The 9,445-nt window shown below is 42.3% G+C and overlaps 1 protein-coding gene across 1 annotated transcript in view; it reads left to right on the top strand.

Moving 5' to 3' along the window:
• RASSF8 (Ras association (RalGDS/AF-6) domain family (N-terminal) member 8) overlaps window positions 1-6,945 on the top strand; it is an 18,617-nt gene extending 11,672 nt beyond the window's left edge. Inside the window, exons 2-4 of the mRNA XM_009879680.1 lie at window positions 5-894; window positions 4,619-4,763; window positions 5,929-6,945. Of these exons, the coding sequence (XP_009877982.1) occupies window positions 5-894; window positions 4,619-4,763; window positions 5,929-6,050 (1,157 nt within the window). The 3' untranslated portion in view covers window positions 6,051-6,945. The remainder of the gene's footprint in view (window positions 1-4; window positions 895-4,618; window positions 4,764-5,928) is intronic.
• The last annotated feature ends 2,500 nt before the right edge of the window (window positions 6,946-9,445 follow it).

The following is a 9,445-nucleotide window of genomic DNA, read 5'->3' on the forward strand; positions in this document are numbered from 1 at the left end:
GCAGGTCGCACCGGCCGGTACACGCTGATCGAGAAATGGCGGGACACGGAGCGGCACCTGGCGCCGCACGAGAACCCCATCGTGTCGCTGAACAAGTGGGGGCAGTACGCCAGCGACGTGCAGCTGATCCTGCGCCGCACCGGGCCCTCTCTGAGCGAGAGGCCGACTTCGGACAGCGTGGCTCGCATCCCGGAGAGGACTCTGTACCGGCAGAGCTTGCCGCCTCTGGCCAAGCTGAGGCCTCCCAGCGACAAATCCATGAAGAGGAGAGAGCCGAAAAGGAAATCCCTCACCTTCACCGGGGGGGCCAAAGGGTTAATGGACATCTTTGGGAAAAGCAAAGAATCCGAGTTCAAGCAAAAGGTGCTCAACAACTGTCGGACAACAGCGGATGAGTTGAAGAAATTGATCCACCTCCAGACGGAGAAACTTCAGTGCATTGAGAAACAGCTGGAGTCCAACGAAGCCGAGATCCGCTACTGGGAACAAAAGTATAACTCCAGCCTGGAAGAAGAAATCCTCAAGCTAGAGCAGAAGATCAAAAGGAACGAAGTGGAGATCGAAGAGGAAGAGTTCTGGGAAAACGAGCTGCAGATTGAACAGGAGAATGAAAAACAGCTGAAGGAGCAGCTGCAGGAGATGAGGCAGAGGATCCTGGAGTGCGAGAGCAAGCTGAAGGACTACCTCTCTCAGATCCACAACATGGAGAGTGGCCTTGAAGCAGAGAAGCTGCAGCGGGAAGTTCAAGAGTCCCAAGTGAATGAAGAAGAGGTGAAGGAAAAGATCGAGAAGGTGAAGGGCGAAATTGATATTCAGGGCCAGCAGAGTCTAAGACTGGAAAATGGCATTAAAGCTGTTGAAAGGTCTTTGGGGCAAGCTACCAAACGGTTACAGGTAAGAATGTCCTTTTCATCCACAGCTAAAGAAAAGTCAAAGACCTGACGGTAATTAATTTTTCTTGCACAGATTTGGAGCCCATGAAAGAATACGTGAGAAAGTTTCCACAGTGAATTTGGGTAAAAGGAAGAAAGTGTTGCTTTCATTTTCAAAGTGCGTTTCAGATTTTTTTTTTTTGAAAAGCAGACAATTTGTATTTCACCTATGTGTCTTTTACTTATTCAAATGGTATGAAAAGAAAAACAGTAGTCAGTTCTTTGTCTCAATATAAACCAGCAGGCGTTTTGGTGGATGTGCTCCTGGCCATTCAGAAGGCCTGAGTGGCCCGCAGGGCGAGAGCTGAATGCCACAACGCCTTTCACTTATGTGCTGTCTCAGTTTCTTTCCCACTGGTTACAGCTTTGATTTGCTGCCATTTCCTGACTGCCTGGTGACCTCTGAGAAGTCACTTGAAGCATATTTTCACCGTGCAGTGGTCCACAACAGAGAAACATCAGAGCTAGTAGCAGCCAAACTATGTGGGGGCAGTATGGCTGCACCCATGGCAATGCTTCTGGCCACCTCGCCCTGCTGCAAGGGAGTGCTCGCTAGCGGCAGTGAGGTGCAGCTGTGCTAGGGGCTCTGGGCTCTTTTACACCTCGGACAAATAATGTTTCAAGCGTGAACAGCAGCACTTTTAGGGCTAGCGGGGGATTGATGTGTGCTGGGTGCTAAACCGGACCATAGTGCTGTCGGCCTAACGGCTTTAAAATTATTAGTCTTCAAACCCCTGTTGATTTGAGGTTAGATATCATGAGGATTTAGGTCCTGGATCTTGGCAGCTCAGTGCTTCATATTGTTAAATTTCAGAGAAATTTGCACCATCGTAGCCTTTTCTGAGGCTAAACTTCTGATTCTTGCTAGGTTTGTCTGCCACCAAAATAGATGGATTAAAACGAACAGTCCAAAAGCAGCACCTGGATAGATGAATGTAGAGCTAAAATAACTGTTAGCTTACAGTGCTTTTGTTTTAAAGAATAGCATCCCCCTTTTCCTGTCTGACTTCCTTGTGTTCAGGATTTTATTTTCTCTATGCCTGAGGCATTTGTGGCACATGTGTCAAAAGAGAATCCAGCCTCTGGTTCCTTGCTAAAGTTAATGATATCACTTGGAACTTGATAGAGCATGAAAAAATAAATATAAATGGAAATCCAGCTGCTAGCTGGATGAGGTGAAGGAAAGATTGTGGCTCCTAGGGTTTTAATGTGCCACGTAAGATAGGGCTGAGGCACCGCACATCAAGTTTGAGTTATGATTCTTGCTGTATAACTAGGATTCACAGCAACAATGTTCCACGGTGCTGCAGTCGCGGTAAGGTGATTCTGCTGTGAATCAGTAAAGGCATTTTGCACCCTTACTCCTGACCACCTAGAACCGTGTCAGTATAAACTGGTTTTACTACATGAGGAGGAAAAAAATGTAATCTCTTCATCCAAAGCCAAATGGATGAAAACTGTAAGCAGTTTGTGCCATAGTTATCTATCCTAAGTTTACAGACACACTACACTTTAAGGATTTCTGCTAACAGAAAGCATCAAGTCCTCTTTATGTATTTTACCTATCCTCAATAATACTCAGTGAGACTATGATTGAGTTCAAAATCTTTCTCGCTTTGTTTTTTTTGTCAGCTAGTGTTTCACTTTCTTGGAAAAGTTTCTATTAAATTCAGATCTTCCAAGCTTGTTCTAAACCTAGTGGTACACTAATCTGGAAGTCCAGAAGAAGATAAACTCAGCTCTGTATTATACAGTTTTGGTGGCAACAAATAGAGAAATATTTTCTTGCATGCTGAAAGTTAAATATTGATATACATAAAACTGCTGATTTCAAAGTAAAAGAGTTGAGCAGGGGTGTTTTTATAGACATTTCAGTAAGGAAGGAAAATTTTGGTTCAGTAGATTTCAAGTGGTAAGAACAGGAAGGTGGCATTGTTTAGCAGCATGAGAAATTTCTAGTAACTTGTCCTACCTCTTCTCTTTCGTTCCTTTTCTCTGGCCACCTCAATAACATTACTTTCCAAAAATATGAGCCTGTGTTCACTTAAGGATAAGATGCAGTGCTCTGCTGGCCCTGTTTCTAGAGAAAGATTTTAAATGCAGGAAAGAAAAACAAAACCAAAAAAAACAAAATCCCAATCTTTCTTCAGGTAAAAGATCTCACTGAAGTTTCACAATTAGATACTAAATTTAAAAGCTTGAACCAGTAGGATTTGGAGTGATAATTAACATTGTTACCTTCAACTCCTGTGGAAGTTGAGAAATGTCCAGAACAAGTTATTTATGATGTTAGTTCTGTTAACCTGTGTATTTCAGTGATTCTGTTTTTTAAAAATAAACATGAATTCCCTTCAGTGGCAACTTTGTTACAATTTCATAAAACATGGAGCTGCGAAATTAACATTGCAGTAAGTAAAGACAATTAAGAAGTTCCTATGTCCCAAGTGCCCAGTTGTAGAGTCTAATAGGCCTAAAATAAATTGAATAATCTTTCTGTAAAATTGTCCTAAAATTTGGAGGTGGCCTGGTTTCCATTTCTCAATCCAGTTTCTCTGAAAGCTCGTAGCCAATGAATGGAAACACAAGTCTAGCATGGGAAACTGAGAGCAACCATGTGATATGCATTGACAGAACAGGTCAAACACATCAGCGACAAAGCAATTGACGTTTAAAAGGTCCTAATTTAGATATAATTTGTGTTAATTTTCTTACCAACTGTTGAATTCAGCCTCAACTCTGACCTTACTGCAAGTTTAAAGTGAATAAGGGCTGTGCTGTCGGGGACTGTTCCTAGAACAGATCCACCAAACTGTTCCCCCCCATCCAAGTTCATGTATAATTCTGCTTACACAAGATAATTAGGGAAAAGAAGGTTGACCCAACCTCCATCTCTTGCCAAAATGAAGATGTAGCAGTGTGCACTGCGTGGAAATGCCCACAGACACGCTGCCTGGCATCTGGGTAGCTAGCCTGTCCCCTGTGTGGCCAACAGGTGAGGCCCATCCTGGCTGTGGAAGAGTACCACATGCAGCTGTCCACTCATGAAGCTGAACGTCATGAATATCATGCCAGACTCACAGAGCCTTGAGCAAGATCCTAAATGGTGATCTTCTGTGCTTGTGAAGGGGTGGGGAACCAGCCAGGATTTGGCCTCGTTGTACAAAACACAATACACTTGCAGAGTTGAGAGAGTTTTGTCCATAAATATTTACGCTCTAAATAGAAGGTGCAAAGAACAAGAAGAGAATGGAATTATTCTCCTTTTAGGAACACAAGAACTAAATGAGCTGTCCAAGTCATGCTGGACACTTCTGGCAGAGCTAAGATTTGGTGCCAGACTTGATGCTCAATTGATCTATTTTTTCCAGAGTGCTCACTATTACCTGTATTTGCTCACACCTGTTGTGCCAAAACTTTTCTCAGGTGATATGAGAAACATCTGGTAGTCATCCAATAAGCAATATAAACAGACCAATAGTAACCCCTAATAAGTCACAGTGAGTGTTGATTTGTTTTCTAAATTACAAGAGTAAAATACCTTTCAACTCTTCCATTTGCATTTGAATTTAAAAACTGGAAGCTTTCTCATCAAAAGGAGAAGCGTTAGTTGCCCAATCGCAAATAGAGTCCTGAAATGCTGCTTTATGCTTGCTGCTGCTCAGCAGATGTTTTCTCTTTCCTGGCAGGACAGGGAACAAGAACTGGAGCAACTGACAAAGGAGCTGCGACAGGTCAATCTCCAACAGTTCATCCAGCAAACAGGAACGAAGGTCACGGTGCTGCCAGCAGACCCCATTGAGGTGGAGGCCCCACATGTGGAGCTGGAGAGAGGTACAGCACTTAGAATGCTTTTGGTGGGCAGAAGAAGGAGACGGCAGCGCATTTGCCTGCTGCATTAATGGTAGCATTCATACATCAAGTGAATGCTCCGATAGTGAAGAAGTTCACAAAATATTAAGAAAGCACAGCATCAAATATTTCTTTTCATTCCAAGGGTTTAGCAAGCTGTAAATAAAGCGCAGTATGCAGATAACTTCTCTCCCACTGTGCCTAGGCATGTGTTTGTCCCATCAGTAACCCATTAGGCCAGTAGCTTTCAAGCGTGGCCGCCATGGCTGCAGGCATGTAAACTGGCATGCAACACGATTCCACATCTGACATTGTTGTTCATCTGGGTTCTTCCTCTTCTGGGGGGATGTGTTGTCAAAGTAGAAAAAGGAATGTGTCTGGATCTCAAGAAATCCCAGGCAGCAGCCGCACGGGAATAGGAGCTAATCCAGCTGGGCTGCCAGCCATCCAGAAGTCCTGCCCAGATGGTTGTTATGGCACGTGCAAATTGACTTTGCCCCTAGTGAGATCAGAGCATTCTGCACACGCCCGCATCTGAATTCAGGATTTCCGAGACAGAAACATGGCAGCACTTTGAATGATTGTCACAACTGTGGCACAAGCAGAAGCTCCTGTGGCATGCTTTACCCAGTGCCCTGCTTGCAAGGGGCCTGTTCCTCTCAGCATTCTTCTCTTTAGCTGATTCTGTCCCTTCTCTCAGAAAACTGTCTGACCAAAAGGCATTATGAGGGTAGGGAGGTGGGGAGAGAAGAAAAGACCACCAGGCCTTAAATGTCAGCACTTGTATGAACTTCCTCTTTTAAGTGGGTAGGAAGCTGAAGCTTTGAGTTACGTGTAGGTACAAGCTTTTTCTGCACATTACTGGATAAATGTGTTCCGCGTACGCGCGTGCATGTTCCTTGGGGGGGGTGGGGGTGTGTGTGTAATTATATTGAGTAGGTATATCTTTCTGTTTTGAAATGAGTAGGAAGCGCCCACCTTAGATCTCATCACTTCCTAGTCAGGCATTTGAATTTGTTGTTGTATGTGGTATTAGTTTTTCTGTACTGCACTAAGCGCGCCCTGCACCAAGCAGGAAGCAGAAGAAGGTGTTCTGCAGACATCACCCTTGATGATGACATTTCTAACTGCCCTTTTTCTTGTGCAGAGCCGACATTTCAGTCTGGGTCACTGAAGCGCCCTGGCTCGTCGAGGCAACTCCCCAGTAACCTTCGGATTCTACAGAACCCCCTGTCGTCTGGTTTTAACCCGGAGGGCATTTATGTATGACAGTACGTACCTCTTCTGGAGAGGATCTAGCAAGGTACCCTGGACAAGATACACTTTTGTTTTATTCTGCCAATGATGAATGGAAGAAGATTTTATTTTTTTTGTTAAGCCACCATATTTTTTTTCTTCTTCCTCCAACACACCACTTGGAGCCATACCTGTGCACTGATGCTAAAGAGACAGAGGAACTGTCTCGATTCATAATTGGCAAGGATGAATGAACTTGCTGTCAACACAGCTAGAGTGCAAAAACCTTCATTTGTTTTTGCCATTTCAGAAGTGTTTGGGAAAGTATTGTTCCATGTATAGGCATAAATAAAAGACTGAGGGTGAAGGAAACCACGTATGCAACTTATCTGAGGTTTAATTTATTCCCTTTAATCAATGGGCGTGTGAATGTTGACCTTTTATATTTTTATTTTTATCTTGTGAATAATCACATGTGGCTGTATGTCAGTCTGACAAGGTGACTTTAATTTGCGTGTACAACCATCCACCATTTGATCACGTACAACAACTTGCAATGCAGAGTTCTGTGGAGTGCTGAACCATTAAAATGGTTTCTCACCACTGACTTTGTTAATTTCTGTTGTGGGTCATGTCATGTTCCATCCATTGCTACCTTTTAAGGCTTGAAAAGTGAGCTTGTGGGATTTACTTGCTGTTGAATCTGCCTTGAATGAAGCATCTAGTGTTCAAAAGATTTATGGGATTTAAACCTTGGCTTGGTAAAAATATTTCCAGCATATGATTGAGGATGCACTAGTTAGATGATATTTTATTATATAGAATGTATATTTGAAATATTTTGCCACATTGTATATGCCTTTTGAGAAAAGAACAATGTAAGAAGTTGTCTTCATATATCTTACCAAAAGAGAGTAGGAGGCTTTCACTGTGTGTGATTTTATACTTTATTTTTTCCACTAGTCATTACAGTGTTCTTGTTTTGCGGTAAATCTTGCTGTTGGAGGAGAAAAAAACCCCACAAAACAAATGAGCATTCTCTTCCAGCCTTCCAGAATTCGCTCAAGTTTTGTGGAGGGAAGAAACCTGGCAGTGTCCCATCAAGTCAATAGCAGAGCTTCTACTGACTTGAGTGGGGCCAGGATTTCATTCCAGGTCCCCAGTGTTAAATGGTAGACCTTTAGCTGCTTTGAAAGATGTATTGCTGCTCAGTCACTTACAGAATATAAAGCTTACAAACAGAAAATTCACACACTTGGTAGTCATTTTTTTACAAAAAAAGTGTGAAAAGAGAACATTATTGTATCTTGATGTCACACTAAGAATTAGACAAAATGGCTTCCATGCAGAAAGTAAGTATGCTACCAAGTAGCATGTTGGTTACAGGCCTTGAAATTAGGCTGCTGAAGTGGACACCAAGTTTGTAGAGAAAGTGACTGGCATCAGTGGGACACTTTGTATTCGTCGGGAGGCTGGCCTCATGGAGGAGTTAGAGAAGGGATGGGCCTTACCTAGTTACATTTGGATTTCCTGTTCTAACAGCAACTCATACTGTCAACCCCACCTTTAAGATCCCCTCCACGTGAGAGGGGGTCACCGTGCGCTCACTGCAGTATTGAATACCTGGACTTCAGTCAGTGGCAAAATGACAGAGCTCCTGGTCAGGATTTTACCACTGGTAGGAAACTCCAAGCTTTTTGCCATAGAAAATACTTAAGAATTCTTAACTCCTAGCGTCCTCTTGTGTTGATTTATTGATGTGCAGATAAATGTTAATTTAAGTTTCCTTTTTTAAAAAGGAGCTTCCTGCCAAATGGAAGTTTTATAAGATATAGTAGAAGATGAAGGACTCTTGAGTGTTTAATGTATTTTTTTTCCCTTTCCACTTATTAATGGCATCATATATTCTAAAAATGCTGCTGTGTTTAGACTAACAGCAACAGACAAGGCTGTGAATATATAAAGGACCTTTCCAAACGTATTCTGAATTTTTACTGTTTAACTTATCAGGTCTTTTCCCTCCCTCCCCCACCTTGTGAGCAAACTGGAAAATAAGATGTTCCTACCTGAGGAATCTTTGCCGTGCTCACAGATTTTACTGTTAGTTTTATCACAAGTCTGTGCTCATGTTTACTGTGCCCATAACTTTGTATTAAAAAAAAAAAAAAAAAGAGAATGTGTATATATATATATTAAAAGTGTAAAATATACATAGTTTGGGGACAATATCTGTCCAAGGTACTTGAGCGTATATGCCTTACATTCTGGGTTCAATTTACAGAAATAAAATGGCCCTCTCCAGTGGATATCTTGCATCTTCAGCATCTCTTGATGTTAGAGAACTGAGGCACTCAGCACCTTGCAAAGTCAGGCCCAAATTATGCTGCATGGGGGTAGGGGGAAACACAAGGAAAAGCCTGTTGCAATTTCATTCTTGTACTGAGATAAAATATTTTGAAGGCAGATCAGCATACTTACCCAGCTAATGTTTTTGTCATCCTTTGTGATTGGTCCATCTCCCACGGATGTCAGTTTGAGCTGAATTCGGCTCTTGCATCATAAAACCTGCTCTCTTTCTCTGCCAGGTTATTCCGTAAGATGGAAGGAGGAGGAAAGAAAAAGGATTAAAAGGAAGGGGAAGAGCAGCTTCGGAGGGCTTGAGTTACGGCTTTGTAATAGAATCAAGGAAGGAATTTGCCATTTAAGTTAAAATAGCATCTGTTGATTGCAGCAGCTGTTTGACAGAAGGGCCAGTCTGGAGCTGGCTCAGGAGTGGCCACTGTATCATCACTGAGTGGACCCTCCTTGTCAGGGCTTTAGCATGTGTCAAGGTGATCTGGAAAACATTTATAGCTTCGGCCACTGTTGTGGCAAAGGAGAGGCTTTGGTATCCAAACCTGTCATTTGTGACACACTGACAAATTCCCCTGCCCTCACCATACTCCTCTTGCTTATTGAATTTCACCCAGGCTAAAGTTCTGTAGCATTTTCACCCGCTCTGTAAATAAACCAAAAAGAAGTGGCATGCCCTTGCATTAAATGTGAATTGAACTATGTATCACAGTTATAAAAATTCCTCACATTACGGCGTTAAGAATTTTGCTTTTGATCAACTGAAAAACCTCACTCTTTCTTTACAAATGTAGAAAAATTCATTTTCAGAAGTGTTTCAAACCTATTTATGGGGCATTAGCAGAAAGGAAGCTACACATACTAATTTTAACAAGTGCCATATTATTTACTGGCCAGCATGATAAAAATGGGTTTTTTTGCTTGCGTTAACTAGTTGAATACACAAGCACTATTTTCCAGTGCACAGGGAATTTATATGGAGAACTCCTGTAATTTATTACCAATGGAAATTAACTGTGTTACCTCTCTCATCCATGAGGATACAGTTTATTTTTGCCGGTGATGCTATGTTGTTA

Source organism: Charadrius vociferus, unplaced genomic scaffold, assembly GCF_000708025.1.
Source record: "Charadrius vociferus isolate BGI_N301 unplaced genomic scaffold, ASM70802v2 scaffold90, whole genome shotgun sequence".
Taxonomy (NCBI): Eukaryota; Metazoa; Chordata; class Aves; order Charadriiformes; family Charadriidae; genus Charadrius; species Charadrius vociferus.